The sequence below is a fragment of the Zosterops lateralis genome (assembly GCF_965231275.1).
Source record: "Zosterops lateralis genome assembly, chromosome: 2".
Classification (NCBI taxonomy): domain Eukaryota; kingdom Metazoa; phylum Chordata; class Aves; order Passeriformes; family Zosteropidae; genus Zosterops; species Zosterops lateralis.
The window spans coordinates 17,386,091-17,402,098 of record NC_139763.1 but is presented as its reverse complement, the minus strand read 5'-3'; the positions used below and the strand labels follow the sequence as shown (position 1 = coordinate 17,402,098).

The 16,008-nt window shown below is 38.7% G+C and overlaps 1 protein-coding gene across 3 annotated transcripts in view; it reads left to right on the top strand.

Moving 5' to 3' along the window:
• The window catches only part of REPS2 (RALBP1 associated Eps domain containing 2), a gene marked incomplete at its 5' end in the record, with an annotated part of 95,836 nt that overhangs the window by 12,725 nt on the left and 67,103 nt on the right, over positions 1–16,008 (top strand). Inside the window, one exon of one of the 3 annotated variants that reach the window (XM_083885141.1) lies at positions 14,786–14,883. The exons of the other annotated variants lie outside the window; for them this stretch is intronic. Within the exon in view, the coding sequence (XP_083741267.1) occupies positions 14,809–14,883 (75 nt within the window). Of the gene's footprint in view, positions 1–14,785; positions 14,884–16,008 lie in introns of those variants that run through there. 3 annotated transcript variants of the gene reach the window in all.

Sequence of the window (16,008 nt, the reverse complement as noted above, 5' to 3'; positions counted from 1 at the left end):
CTGATGCTTCTATTCTGTTAGAATTTTCTGTCAATGCTTTTTATGATAGTCTTGCTCTCTCTTGAGTTCCCCTTTTCTTGTGGTCTATCTAGAAGTGCTGTAAGCACAATGCTAGAAGTACTTATTTGCAATAGAGCATTCAGTTTACCCCTCTGTAACAGCAGTAGTTCATTTATTACCAAGGTTGCAAGGAGAATATGAACGCTATTTATATCCTTCTGTGAACACCCATCAGTCTCATTAACCATTAAATGGCCAAAGACTGAAAACACCTCTGAGTTTCTGGATGTATACTGCAGGAAAGGCATCCCTCATCTGGTTCCACATTAGGGGCTGGCTTAACATGTCACCCTGTTCTTTATTCAATTCAAGATTTTATCTCCTGCTAGCAGTGACCTATCAACTAATGGTCATTTTGTTATCACTGTATGACTAACCATGAATCTATATTCCTGAAATGTTTTTGCCATTTCCTACATAGCTGTGTGCTTTCAGCTAAAAAAAGAGATGGTCCCTTTATTACTACTTATTCTACTTCACCTTTCTTACTGTAATCTAATATTTGTCAATTTCCTATGTCATGGGCTGAGGTTTCTTTGGTCTGATTTTCGAAAGAGGTGAGGCTTGTGCAATGATGCTATTAATTCAGCCCTGTAATAACTTCTGAATTTGTTAACTGTTTCAACAAAATTTCAAGAAAATTTCAAGAAAATTGAGAGACTTTGGAGAGTACCTAAGGTTTATGTGGAAGATTAAGTCATCTGGTAAAAGAAAAGCCTATTAATTTTGCTGCTGAGAGGAATGGTCCCAAAAGAAATTAGTCCATGTTAAACATTAAAGAATCCCTGTAGGAATGTCACCTCAAGACAAGGGTCTAGAGAAAGTTGAGGTTTATTGGTTCTGCTGCTCAAAGACAACTCTTCGACCAATGTGATTCCAAAGAGTGGTGTGAGCATGAGATAAATGATGGCTGTAAAATAGCATTTTAAAAATCACTGCAGTAGTGAGTGGAGAAGAGCAAAAGGGACAGGCTAGTGTCCATTTCTGCTCTGTGTTGCTATTTTTGTGCCCCTCTTTGCTCCCCTGTCTCTTCCCACACAGCTCCACCTGCACTGCTCTTTGTTCCCTTAGTTTCCAGCTGGCGACTTCCACCAGCCAAGAGAGCTGCTGGTTCAGCATTTCTCTGCATCTGCCAGGAAATAAATAAATAGAGGGATGAGAAACGGAAGGGATGTGTTCTTGTTCTTTTTGTCAGCTTTACTTAGGGCTTTTTTTTAATTGTATGCCTTGCTAAAATGCATTACTTTGAGAAGATTTCCTTGAAACTAGAGCTGAATCCTATCGCCTGCTTGGTTTCCTTCATTTTGCATTAAGAAAAATGCAAGTGCTTGGACATTGGTGGAGATGGATTCTCATATATTCTGCTATTATATAAGCCACAGCCACTGAGAGGTTTAATGTCATCCCCTAAGGTCTTGCCATGAGTTCTGTTTGCAGGCACCTCTTGCCCACACAGTGTTTTGCAGGATGACCTGCACCTGCACCCCCATTTGATCACTGCAGGGCTTTGGGAGCTGTCTGTCCTATAAATTCCCTCTAACTCCCCGTGAAGCTGAAGACAATGTGCCCCAGCACTATTCTTGTTCCTTTTGTGCCAGTTCTTTCTCCCAGTGTTTCCAGCCTTTGTGACTGCCATCTGCCTGGGAGCTGGAGAGAATGTCTGTTCCTTTCCCCCTGCCTCCCTCCTCTTTTTTTTTTTTTTTTTTTTTAATTGTATTTAGGCACAGGTTCTCGGTGACCCCAAGTGATGTCTCATATTGGGGATTGAGATGAACAGGTGGATTATCCTTGGCACAAAGAGATGAGCCCCTCACACACAGTGGCCAGCCCAGCATATTGCAGTTGATGGCTACTTCTAAATTAAATACCCAGCATCATTGCCATTTGCTCATCCTCACGTGTTTGTGTGAGGAGGCATTAATTTCTTCAGCTATGTCTAAGAAGTCTAGATCATTTAGCGGTGTTTTCCCTGCAGGTTTCGCTGTCTGTGGTGAGAGAACTGCCCTAGTTGTGCTGGTGATTCTTTTGCTTGCTTAAGTCTCCTTTGCAGCAAGGTTATGTCTTATTGCAAAACATTTCTCTTGTGATATATCTATCTCAATTAATTATCTCCATATCTGCTTCATCCTTAATTAAGAGGATTGTGGAGGCTTCTGAAAGTATTTACAGATTTTTCTTTTTAATTTTTAAAAAAATTCAGTGTTTTTTTTAATTAGTAAAAATGAGTAATAGACTTTCTTTAATTTCTTACTATTCCTCCGCTGTCTGTTTTTCTTTACTTGGAAGGAACATTTGTCTTTTAAATTTTTGTTATAGAAATGTTTAAGTATAAACACTGCAGGAAAGTACTTTTTTGTACAAAATCTGCACAACTATGCCCAGTAGAATCTAAAAATAACAAACTCCACCATTCATTTCATGGCAGAAGTGTTTTTGCTGATACTAGATCTTGGAAAAAAAAAATGTAAGGTTATGTAATTATGAGCCAAACTTACCTTGACTATGTACCTTTTGACTTTGTAAATGTGTTTTTTGTCTTGAGCTGAATTTTTGCTTGTGACATGGCTTATTTGAAAGACTATTTGGAAAGCAAAGTAATTTCAGAGGATGTGTGCTTGTGTTTAACCAGCTTCCCCAGTCTAGAGAGATGTTTGTGCATGTTCTGAAAATGCCAGGGCTGAGCTTCCTCTGAGAAGCAGGATACAAGCAATGGGCAATGCACACCTTCATCTCTGTATCCCTGCTCAGCTGGGCCTGGGTATTCCTCTGCTCCTCGCTTCATTACTGACTCGCTGCTTTTAGAGCAAGAAGCTGGTAGGGAGGAAGACCAGTGAATCTGCAGTGATCAAGGATCCCTTTAGTGTACAACAGGAAGAGGGCTTGATCATTAGTAAGAGAGACTGCCCAGTAAGGCTGGACTTCGTAATTTTCACTTTTCATAGTATGACAGAGAATAAAAGAAAGGATAATCAGTTAAAAGCATGTCTGAGGTTTTTCTAGATGTTCGGTGTCATTGAAAATTAGTGATCTTTCTGTCCTTCGTGAAATGGCTGCTGAGGTAGGGACCAGTGGACGTAGTCTTGTCTTTCAGGACTTAGGACTTGTGTCCTGAGTTGCCCCTATGTTGCCATCCCTTGCTCCTTACCTTCCACACTGCCTTTTCATAGCAAAAAGGCAAGTGGCAGCATGAGCACAGCTTAGCACTTTTCATGGGCTGGTGGTAGCAGAAACATTAACTGGTTTAGAAACAACCCGTGACACCTGATGGCTGTGTCAGCACAGAGAAGGGGCTGAGCTGCCTCAGCAGTACTGATAAGACCTGTGAAAATCATAGTCTGGTCTTTTCTTGACACCTCTGCCCTTCTTTCAAACTAAATGGACGCCAAAGCTAATGAGTTCTGAAAAGTATCGGAAGGAGTATTGTATGGTGTGGCCACATCAGCCACATCTTTACAGGAGGCTGAATAATCTACTAGCATGGAAAGGACCTTGGACCATCCCTAAGTACCCTTTCCTGCCCATGGGAAAATCCCACTGACATGTATTGAGAAATTTGTTGATCCTTGGTGTTAACTCTACAACTTTTGTAGGTAACGGACTCTCCTGCTGCCTTATCTTTGTGTTCAAGGTTGTTCGTAAGCCTGACAGTTGTTTGTATCCAGGAACAGATTATTCCTCTCTTTTTTCAAGCCAGCTCTACCATGACTCTTTTTAGTTTAGTGCTGCAAACTGACATTTACATTTGGACATTTCTGCAGGAAGTCTTGGGAAAGCACAAGCAGACAAAGTTTTTCATCAAGAATCTCAAGGTAGCATTTGCTAGTAAGGCAGAAAACAGTGCAAATGGTCACACTGGACGTAAGAATAAAGCCCATATGGGAGTGATTCTTTAGAGGAGTGGGAATTCCACTATGGCTTTCCTCTGGGTGCTGAGCAGGGACTCCCTTGTGCCTGAGGCACACTGGTATGTTTTCAAAGGCCCTGAGGAGCTGCAGTGCCAGGAGAGGTCCTCCCTGTGGACAGGGCTGTACTGCCCATTCTGCTGATCACAACCACTGATCACAGCCCTCAAGACCGTCAAAATGCATCAACCGACTGCAGGATCTTAACTGTCCATCAGTGAATTGTGTCTGGGGTCATTGCCTGCCCCAAAACTGTCTCCTTGCCCCAGTGGGCTAATCCATAAATAGTTCATGAAGATTTCGAGGTTCATCAAGACATGTTAGTTTCCAGTAAGGCAGGGTTGGAGTTTCTACACGTATTGAAATGGTGGATTGTGTTGTATGGTGTATTCACCTGTGTCTGTGTTCTTTCCTTTAAATTCTAGTTCTAAAAACATGCTACTGTTAGTGGCTTCTTTATGTGATCATGTACACTTCTTGTCCCTGAAACCAGCATTGGTTGTGGACCAGAAAATAAAAGCCTCATAACACTGTTCAAAGGGCCCTCAGCTGGAAATACTGGCACCAAAATGAACAACAACCCCAAAATTAAGATTAAAACCCACACAAACCCCCCAAAAGTCGTCCCTCTGTAAGGGAATGAATTCACGCTAAATTCCTTGTTGAGTGGAAAATGTTTCTTATTAATTCCTTTAAAAACAAGTCATATATGAAGCTCTTGAGAGCAAAATAAGTTGGATGATTGCCATCTCATATCTCTGTCAAGACTTACAGAAGATCAGCAATTACAGTGCAAGCAATTTTATTACAGAATGCTTAATAAGGAGGCTTAGGAAAAATGTTGAACTCTAGAATTGTTTTTTTGTTACCTTCCATTTTGTTCCTGCTAATTCTCCAAGTTTCATCTGATGTGGACTTGTTCAATGTGTTGGGTTTCCATATGCTGCACTGTCATCTGTGGGCTGTCTTGTAGGTTGGGACCCAAATGGACTGTAAAGGTCTTGCTCAGGAATCCAAGTTGAACCCTTCCCAAAGTTTTTGTAGAAAAGCAGTTTCCTGTGGGGAGTGTCAAGGTTTTTAAGGTTAATACTCTATGGAAGTGCCTCCAGCTTTTTTAGCAAGAAGGGAAAAAAATAAATATAGTATTCTTATGCAATCTGAACTAAATTTGTACTCTTGAAGTGCAATAAGTATAATTATATACTTCATTAAAAGTTCCTGTTTAAAAGGACAAAAGGTTTTGTATTCTTTCAGTTTGAATTAATTCCTTTTGACATTGAAGTATAGTGCCAAAGATTTTCAGTGTTGTGGGAATTATTATTTTGAAAGCAGTTCTGAGGGATTTAGAACAATAAGAGCCTGGGTATGGTGCCCAAATATTGTGACATTAAAAAGAAAGGTACAGAATACAGATAAATACTATTATAAACTGTAGTTTAATTAAATAATTTTTACATGACTTGTTCATTGTGAATAAAAGGTTTTCTATATTTCTGAATCTGGAATGATGAAACATACAGGTAAGAAAATAAGTTTCTAAAAGGGCATAGCTATTTTAAGAATAAGGTTATCTTTCTGAAAAATATTTTTTTAAATTGGTGTTCTTAACTGTATTATTTATGTGGCATTTTGAATGCTTTTTCCTGCTTAATGCATTGTGACATTTTCAATTGTCACTTTTTTTGGTGGTTGTTTGCATAGGAACATGCAGATTATCAGTAAATTTGTGTAGTTCTTAGGGTTTGAGAGAAAAAGGTAGCACAGTTTGTTATTTGTCAGATTTAAAATCATCCTGATTTTTTATGTAGCTCAAGATAACCTTAATCTATAGGCATAAAATTCCTCAAAGCTGTATTTTATGTGTCACTATTAAACACTCTCTTTATGCCAGTAAGGTACATAAGGTGCTGAGAGTCAGAATTATTTGTGACATCAATCCCAAACAGGATTTTTGAAATTGTAGTGAGGAAATGCAGTGTATCTGCCATACATGTTGAGAAAAGGCTTTAACTTTTTATTGTTCCCCAAATATTTTAAGAATTTGTACTCACCAGAATTTTTTCTGAGAATTAGAAAGTTTACATTTAAAAAAATGTATAATGGAAAATGATACTTTTAATTTCTTGTTGCTAGTTAGAGTAGGCAAGTCATTTTGATTCAGAATTAGTGTCATACTTAAGATTATTTTAAAAGTAATCTTATCTTGATGTTTCACTTTTTAATAAAATCTGAGAGTCTTTCAGATGGTATTGCAAAATATGTATACACTGATTTATTTCTAGAGAAAAAGTGCATGTGGGTAAATAAGTTGGTTTTCTTTTTTTGGAGGTTGAAACTCCTCTGTACAGATGCTATAGAGCAACTTAGAATGTTAGTATGGCTAAGGTCTTGAAGAGAGAAAAAACTCCCATTCATGCTTATCAACAATGAGCCCACAACTGTGGTGAGAAGCAGATCATCAGTGGAGGTGCCTTTTTTTTTCATGGTGGATGGGTCACCAAGAGAGCAGATGTAAAACTGACATTTTTCCCTTTCCCCTATGCAAGCCCCAGTAACTTATGCCTCCCTCTCCCACCAAAAAATTTCCAGTATCTTGCATCAGCATTTCTCTCCCTGTTAGCCTAGTCTCAAATTCAATGATAAAATGTAATCTATATCTATTTTAAGTATTTACACATGGAAAAACCACTCCTGCTTTCTGACTGTAGACCCAGTTTCAACAGCAAAATAAAACTAAGCCATAGTTGAAAAATTACAAATGGAGAAATGTGGCAATGATGTGTTTTCTGTTGTATTCAAATATTTTCCTCTTCCATTTAAATTTGCTTTCAGTAAGTTGTCAGTAAAAGGAACATCTGAAATTTAATTATCCAGTGTCAAATAAAACTTGAGATATCCCAAACTGACAGCACTTTCTGTGGCAGTCTTGCTGGGCAGCAGCTGGGGAGGTAGAGCAATATTTGTTAGATGGGACTGGAGTGAAGGGGGGTGTTGGGAATAGGACTTTCCTTGTTATCTTGCTTCTCATGCCTAACAAAGTGGTTGTTGTAAGTCTACTAAGCCAACAGATTCCTGTGCAAAAGCACTAAGGGAATTAAAAGCTTAAGCAGTTCCTGCACTCTGAGGAGTTTAAATGGTTTAGTCAAAGAAAATAGGGGAAAGAGTATATATTTGTTAAGTACTTCTGCTTGTTCTCAGTTAGGCTTCAAACTAACATAGCAGTTGAGAAACTCAGGGGTTTTCAACCCTTGAGCTTTCCTAGTGAATTCACATGGAGCTGTTTTAATGTGAACCTGAGAGAGAAATTTAGAAGAGAAGAATCAACAGCTCAGTCATTCAAAGAGTATGTGCTTAATAAAATACAATTTTATTAAAGGTCTTCTGCAGTTTGGTTGTTTTTTGTTGGGTTTTTTTTGTTTTCTTTTTTTTCTTTTAAGCTGTTGCACTTTGGCTCCTTTTGTGAATATGTTGTGGGGTTTAATTACATGATAAACTATTTGCACTGCAGGACCCCTCTTTCATTTAGTGCAGAAATTGTGCAAAGTATAAGGTGGAGGGTTAGGGGAAGGAAGAGAGGCTGCTACCTTTAAGACATGAATTGGCATGCAACACAGGCTTGGGTTCTGGTACTTAGCTTTCATTTACTTTAAGCAATAATTTGCCTAGAGACTTCTGCCTAAATATAAAACTTCCCAGTATTAAAGAACAAGAAAGAAAATAAAGCAATTGAAAGGAAAAATGATTGCTAACAAGTTCATTCACTGTCCTGGTGCATAGGCTTAATTTTCAATACTGAAGCAAAGTAATGCTAAAAATGAACAGATATTTAGAAAAGCTGCATGTGACAAGCTTTTGCAAATAATTTTTTATTCTGGTATGTAGTAATGTGTACAGATGTTTTTTGTTTTTCTAGATTAATTCCAGAAAGTCCTGTGAAAGTCATACAAGCCTTACAGCTAATATTCTTAAATGCTTTGCCTGCTGTGTTTTCTCCTCAATAATAGAGGTGCATTTAAATAAGCATATTGTTAATTGTTGCATGAAGACCAAAGAAATGAGAAATGGAATAATTTTGCATTTCAAATACCTTGTGAGCTCTTCGTCCACACACAACTGTGCTGAAAGCTGGAGGTGTTTCAGCAGCAGCCATGAGTGGAACTGGTATGGGGTTGCTCTTTCCCAGTGCATCTCTGCTGAGCTTCTTTTTCTTGAATGATGGGCCAATGCAAAATAATTGCTTAATATTATAGTTATTAGAGCAGATTGTAAATACTGAATATGCAGCACAACAGAAGACAAGCATGGAACTGTCTTCTGATGGCAAATGCAGACTTACTGTCCTGTGTTTAGGTTGTGCTCCATTTGTGAATTGTCCCATTTGATTGTAGGATTTCTTGCAGGCTTAAAGGAGTGCTAGCTCATGTACTTTGTGTCAATCACAAACATATTTGAGGATAGCTATTTGTGATTCAGGTCTCATTTAATACAGAATTCAAAAAACTCTGGATCACAAATAACTATACTCATATCCTTATAAAATCACTGAGATTTGACTGGACCTTTGTTTCTTGCTTTGCAGATAGTAGTATGTTTCCTGCAGTGATCATTAGTGCCTTTGGAGAGCTGAAATCAGTATGCATCATTGGTCACAGGTCACTCTCCATTTTACCCATCTCCTCAGAATCTAATAACTCAGCAGTCTTTTCTCTGTGCAATGTTTCAATTTCTCCCTTATTAATTTGCTATTTTGAGCCATAAATTTTTGCCGAAAGTTGTGCCAAGAATGGAAAAATGAAACAGGGATTTGCATACCCATCACAAATCTCTGCCATTGGGTTTCTCCCCTCAGCTGTGCAAGTGTATGAGTTCCTTGGTTTGGTGCACACATGCCCCGTGTGGAAAATTACTGATGTCTTGGAAGTCAGTATTTGACAGTCTTTTGCAAGTGCAAGTTAGACCATCATTATCAGAATGAGAGAGAAGAATTGAGCAGGAATGGCTGCAGCATCTCTGATAGTTGAGAAATAAGCTGCACCAGTAAGTGACTTTTGCCTTTCCAGAGTGAACCAGCCTAAGCTGTCCCACACAGATTGCCACTGACCTGGTGGTTAGAAAATCCTTTTACAGAATTTCACTCCTGACTTACCTCTTTGTCAGTGAATTATGCCCATTTCAATTGAGCGCAATGCTCCTAATAACGTGTCAATTAATTTTAAACTGCGCAAATCTTCACTCTGCCATTAAGACTTGGAAAGCAAGCTTCATCACTTGCTCCCTCTGGGGTTTTGGAAAAGGCATAATTTAAAACACTCTGTTAGACTTTTGGTCTGCTTTTCTAATGTACAGAATTTAATTTTTGCAAGTGGTTACAAAAAAGGAGTAGTTTTTCTAAATAGTTTCTGAATCTTTAAAACCATGCTGTTAAAGTTTAATTCTGGACAATTATCTCTGTAGTGCTATGGAAGATTTTGCAAGACAGTTAGTGTTCTTAAGTGATGTATTATTTATTTTTGCATAGTGTGATGTTTGGGTCTTAGAGTTGTTTTAAGCAATTAAAAAGTAGGGAGAAAATGTAATGAAAACAAGCATAAAGGTGTTGCTGAACTGGATGTTTAAGCACTCATCTGTATTGCACTGGCTGGAGTGAAAAAATCTGGTGTCATAAACGATATGTTAGAGAAAAATGTGTAAGAAAAGCTTTATTCCATTTCTTTACTGGAACCAAGGCCTATTGGAAACAAATAGATCCAGAGGGATCAGCTAGAATTTTGTCTTGTACAAAAATCTTGCTGTAGGAGAGTCTTGCGTGGGAGAGGCCATCCAGCTTTGATCCATGTGCCAGGCTTTCAAAAGTTCAATCCAGAAACCTGGAACTGATAACTTTGCTGATGTGGTTTTTTGGCCAGTGTTGCTAGACATCACTAGTTGGGTTTGGGTTACTATATTTTGGTAGGGTCTGAGAATATTTCCCAGATGCATATCCTGGGAATGCCTTCTGCGTAAAAGTATTGTCAGGTGCTCCTGGAGCCTGCCTTTCCCCCTGCTGTGGCCTTGAGATCCCAATATGCCAGTGGGCTTTTGGCAGGGCCAAAAGGCTGTGGGTCCCATGGGCAGCCAGAAACATGGCAGTCATGCAGCTGATCCACAGTTCAGCACAGCTGCACAAAATTCAAGTCTCGGCTCAGTTTAGGATCAGTACTTCTGCTTTTATTTCCTTTGATAATTGTGGAAGCTGGTTACTTCTCCTGCATTTTAAAAGGTTTGTCCCAATAATCATGGGAAACCTGACTCAACTGAAAAATTTTAGAGCAAAGTAAGTTAGCTCTAAGGCTTTGTCAGCACATCTCCCAAGGGAAGGGTTTTCCAGACTCCTCTGAAAACCTTCACGCAGGGATTTGAGCTCATGGAAGTGGAAGGTCAGTAACTGGACGCCTTTGGGTACAGCCTGGCCTCCTGTGCCTGAGCTGCTGGGCATTCTGGAAGGGGCAGAGTGCTGGCAGCATGGGAAAGAGAAGTGGAAGTCTCTTGAGCTTTGCACTAGGATTTTGTAAGAGTTTGTGGGAGGAAACCTGAAGAACAGATCACTGTGCTTGTAGTCAATGGTGCTACTGCTGCTTGAGGCCAAAAGAGTTTGGCAAAATGAATTAATTGCTGTGACTGCTGAAAGGGGAGTTTTGATTACTGCTCTGCAAGGGACCTCTGCCTATGTCTTTTTAGTTTTTCAAAGTACCACATTATTTGGGTAATATCCTATGTATTTGAACTCAAACAGCAGAAAGCTCATGTTTCTCTTGAAACCTCAAAATATTTTGTATTTCTTCACATGCCTTGTACTGCAATGATACAAGTTGTCACTAAAATGTAAAAAGCCAAACAATGGATGTTTTTCTGTAGTCTTTCTAGACAACATTAGGTGTCTTCTATGCTTGATCTTTTGTCATCTACAACCTGCATAAATTTATCCCGCACAATTAAACCATGGCCCATGTTGCTCAGCATCCAAGTGTTTTGTCCCTGTGCAGACGGGAGTTGAGTGAGGTGCCTTGTTTGAGTATGATCAGAGATGAAGGATTTATTTAGATCTAGTTTGTGACTGGGGTGCATCAAGACTGCAGTGGTGGCTGGAGGAGTAGAGTCCCATCAATAAGTAGAAGAAAAGGCTGCTGACCTTCCAAAATAAATAGAGAAATGTTTTTGCCTGGATATGTAAAGATAAGGGCAATTGTCATGAGATTTGCTGTCGGTCACTCTTGGTATGCTTTCAGCTGTGAGAACGCCTACAAATGGAACAGATCGTAAAGTTATCCTGGCATAGCATCTGAGAGTGAAACTCCTGAAATATTTCCTTGTAGTTACAAAGAATTGTGGAAATAATAAGGCAGCTGTTGTAGAGGCAGCAGGAGCACACTGCAGTACCGTCTGTAGGCAGCCCTCTAGACCTCTCAGTGGTGACTTAAAACAGCTTTGTTTTCTGGGATTCTCTTCTAGCAATGCAGTTACAGAATGCAAAAAGAAAGATTTGACAGTAAAGGCACATATTTTGGGTAGTTTTTGCTTGAGTTTAACAGTGGAACTGTTGAAAGCAATTTCTGATAACAGTTAATTTTTATACTTTTACATAAAAGATTACAAGCCTTTCTGCCTATTCTCCTCACTATACTTGACTTTAGCATTTATCTAGCAGTAGTTTCCATTGTTTTTCTTTCAGTGCTGAAAGGGTCTCTGAATTTAAGATGTTTTGATTGTTCATAATATATTATGGTGTGTCCACAGCAGATGTTATCCCTTAATGCTAAGCTTTTTCAGCCTTTTTCAAGATACTCTTTGCACCTTAGGTGAATTTGGCAAGCTTCTTTATGGGTGGTAGGGCAATGATTTCACAGACTGTTACTTATACTGAAGCTTTTTATGATGATGTTTTAACATGAGAACAAAACAGAGTTGTATTGCAGAGCATCATATGTTACTCATTTATTGAAGAGTAAGTTGCAACAAAGAGTTGATGTTTGCTTCTTCAAAGGGTAAATTAATTCCTGTCTAGCAACACCTTGTGGAATTTTCTGTGATACGCATTTGTTTTGTAAGAGTAATACCAAAACTGAATTTTTACTCCAACAAGAAATAAGGCATCAACCCAACCAATGAGGATTTATTTTTTTCTTCAGAAAAATCTTATTTCTCAGTCTGTGGTATGCTGTTAAGAGACTGAAATTTAACAAAGGTAGGATAAGGATTCTCTGTATGAATGACAAACTACAAGATTCAGTTATATGCTTTTGTGCAGACTTGGAGAGTCCAGCGTTTTAAAGAGCTTCAAGTTCCATTTATAAAATGTCAGTGTTTTCAGGCTTTCTTTAAAAACCCCCTCATAGTAGCTTTTTAATCCATATCTGAACTCCAGCAATGGAGAGAGAATTTTTCTTTTTGTAAAGAAAGGCTTGGACAGATTGCAGAAACCTTTCCTTCAAAAGTTTGATTTTTAAGGCTGAGTTTCAAGTTATATTTACTTTCAATTTTGCATATGTATATGCATACAACATTTTGAATAGATTTAAAAAGACATGCATTTTTAAGTACATTGGACTAATAATAAACTCAAGCTTATAAATGAGTGCCATATATTTAAGTCAGTGAAAATGTACTCTCAAGATCAAATTATGCTGATGGATATGCTGCTTGTGTAAAGTATTACTTGAAATAATAAACAACTTTGTTGCCAAAGTAGTCTGAAATGCCCAAACCACAAGGATTTTGCATGGTAAAGTGGTGTTGTCCTTCAGTTTTCCCATGATCATCCTGTATTTTCATTCCCACAGGATACTGGTGCAGCTCCTGTGCAAAACATGGCATTTTAACTAGAGGTAAAAAGCAGGTCCCCATTCACTCTCAATAGCAGTAAGATTTAAATACTATTTTCGTTCAACCTCCAGAAAATGAAAGTTTTAGGAACAGATGGATATTGTGGTTGGCCTGGTTCCAGCCTTGGCCAAATTTCAGTGTGGATAGTTACATCCTGCCTCCATCAAGCTCTTGCAATGTCAGTTGCTTGTGAGTAAGGGGAGTTCAGGATAATGTCTCTTCTGAGTGGACAAAAATTGGAGAGTCTGGGTTCTATTCTGTCATGTCCTGGACCTCCTCTGTATTATGACCCTACATACGCTCTTGAAAGAGATGAGGTGAAAATGAAACAGAAATGAACAGAAATCCTGGGATGACTAGTGCCTTTACCATATTTGCAATGTATAAAACATCTACTGTTAACAATCTCTAGGATGAGCTTTATGAAACTCATGTCCAAGAGAATTAAATGCTCTTGGCAGGGGCTTTCATCAGAAGAAATTTGGATAACCCTTGTGGAAATTTTCTGCAATTTACTTGTTTTGATGGGGCAGTGTGACAGCTCTGTGCTTGCCATTTTACTTGCTCTTACTCCCTTGCTTCCACAGCTGAGCAGATAAAGCATCTATAACTCAATTCTGTTTATTTTGAAAATTTCAGATTTTTTGGGTTTTCAGATTTTAACAGTGATTTTTGTCAAGGCTATGCATGCAGCATTTCAGAGTGACCTGCTGAGTATCCGTGTTGCCTGTCCGGATGCAAACTGATTATCTACAAAGAATGTGAAGCAGTTCAGTGAATAAATGGATTTTTATTAAAAAATCTATACTGATTGTTGGCATTTTTATGCCAAGTTCTTAAAGCTGAAGTAACCTGTTTTTAGACTTAATTTCTGTGTTCCAGGCATTACTAAAATTTTACTTATACTCCTATATGTATTTACTGACATGTGCTGTATTTATCGATCTTGTGATACAAATTTGGCAGACAGTGAATATGAAACACAGGACAACTTTCGATGCATGAATGCTGTTCTTGGAACATTTATTTTCCAAATAGTGAGAAAAAAAAAGGCAACGAGGTTTTGAAAATAATTTGCTTCATCTCTTTCACCTCTGCAGGCTTTTCACATACTCCTACAGGCATGTGTTTGGTGAAGGTGGTGCTAGGTTTTCCTATCAAAGACAGAATGAAGTATAAGCAAATGTATGTAACAACCTCTGACGAAATGCTGTAGGCACTGTTATCACAAAAATCATTTACTTGGTGTAGCAATTGTCAGATATTTCTCAGGAATGAGGCTTCTTAAACTCCCCTATGAGACTGACATGAGATGAAAGTGTCCAGCTTTTCCACATCACCTGCAGATAAATGGTTGAGTGGCCTTTGTATATTAAAGACGAAAGGTTGAGCATGGGAGATGACATTTCTTTCAGGTATATTTCAGTGGTTATAAGTATTAGCATGCATCAGCAGCCTTTATTCCCTGGCAGACTATTTCTTGCCAACACTCCTTAGTAATTGAACTCTTTTGATTTTCAGTGCTGACTCATGTCCTCATAGCTGTACAATTCAGATCAATATTTCTGTGACTTGTGGTATGCTGGCATTACCAGTCTTCCCACTTGAAAAGAAGTACTGCATGATTCACATGCTTGGGTTTCCTTAGGCATCCACAGCTCACTGTTACCAAGAGAGAGAACTGGACAGACTCTTGCACTGACCAAATGTGACTTCCCTGCTCTTGCCCTGCTCCTGCCAACAGGCTCTTAAAGGTTGAAACCAGTTGTATTACAGGTTGGGGTTATTTTTAACCTCTGCTAAGGAGTCAACATTTTTCAGTATGTAAAATGGTTATGCTGTTAAGCTTCATTGTCAGACGTGGAGTCGTTTGACCCTGGTTTTGTGTTTGTTTCATGCAGTTCTGTCAGTGGTCGTTGGCTGTCCATGCGTGCGAGGAGGGCAGGCACTGAATCCTGAGCCTTGTGGTTCTTGGTGTTGGTGTAAAATGTCCTGCTTGGAGCTGATAGAAAAGTGTTTCCCTGTTCCCAAAGTGAAGTGCTTTCCCCCCAGATATGCAAAGGTGCAATGGAGCACTAGTGCAGGCAGGTGTCAATGGTTCTGGGTCATGCCAGGAGGAGGGAGCTTAGGGAAACCCTGATGCACGTTTTTGTCTATCTCAGGGGGTTGCTCTCTGCTGCTTTTAGCACTGTTTGTTACGTGAAGTTGTGAAGCTTTAGCAGTTTTCTGTTGCTTGCCTTGCAATTTAAAATTATGGTGCTCTTAAATGTAGAGTGATGATCATGCAGAGCTTAAACCATGAGAATATATTATAGTTAGCTCTTTTAAAATATACTATATACACATTGTCTTCTGTGCTATAAACTAAGCTGTTTTAAACATTGGAACCCTGCTTGTTCAAAATAGCTTGATTTTTAGTGAACATTTGAGGTGATGTTTAAAAAAGTCTAAAATAGATAAAACATCTGTTTTTAAAAGACAAGATGACAGAATAAAATAAATAGTTATGGAAATACCGCTGATACTATGGAGCAGAAGTAAAGAACCTAATCCTCGGCAGAGCCTCTTCCTATGTACATCTGGGAATGTAATGCCCCAGCATATTCCTATTGCCTTCCCAGTCAGTAATCCTTGATGTGCTGTTTCTTACTTTGCTTTAAATATTGAAGAAATAGATTTGCAGCCCTGGGCTCCTAGTAGTATTACAAATGTCTGAACAATGATCCCTTGAGAGAGAAATACCTGTTTAAGAATGTAGCAAAACTTGTCTGTAACAAGCAGATCAAAGAGTCTGTAAACACAAATAAAAAAAAAAAAAAAAAAAAAAAAAGGGGTGAAGTGGGTCAGATGCATGACATAATTTTGAGATAAGCTGTAGATAAGCCACTGCTGCAAATATTTGTCTTTGAAACTATTATAAGCAGCTGATTGACCCAGAAGGGAGCTTGAGGTCACTCTGTGGTTGAGGTCTGAGCAGTGGCATCACAGTTGGTTGTCCTCAGGAGAGCACTGGGTGCATTGGGTAGTGGCAGAAACTTTTCAACGCTATCCCTAAAATTCAGAGGCAGTTGATAAACTAGAAAATATTTCTACCTCATTATAGATTAAGCAAGGACAAGTGAAATAAATGTGCATTCTGGGGGTTGTGCTGAGATGGAAATTGTAGTGAGAAAATTTCCTTTAACAT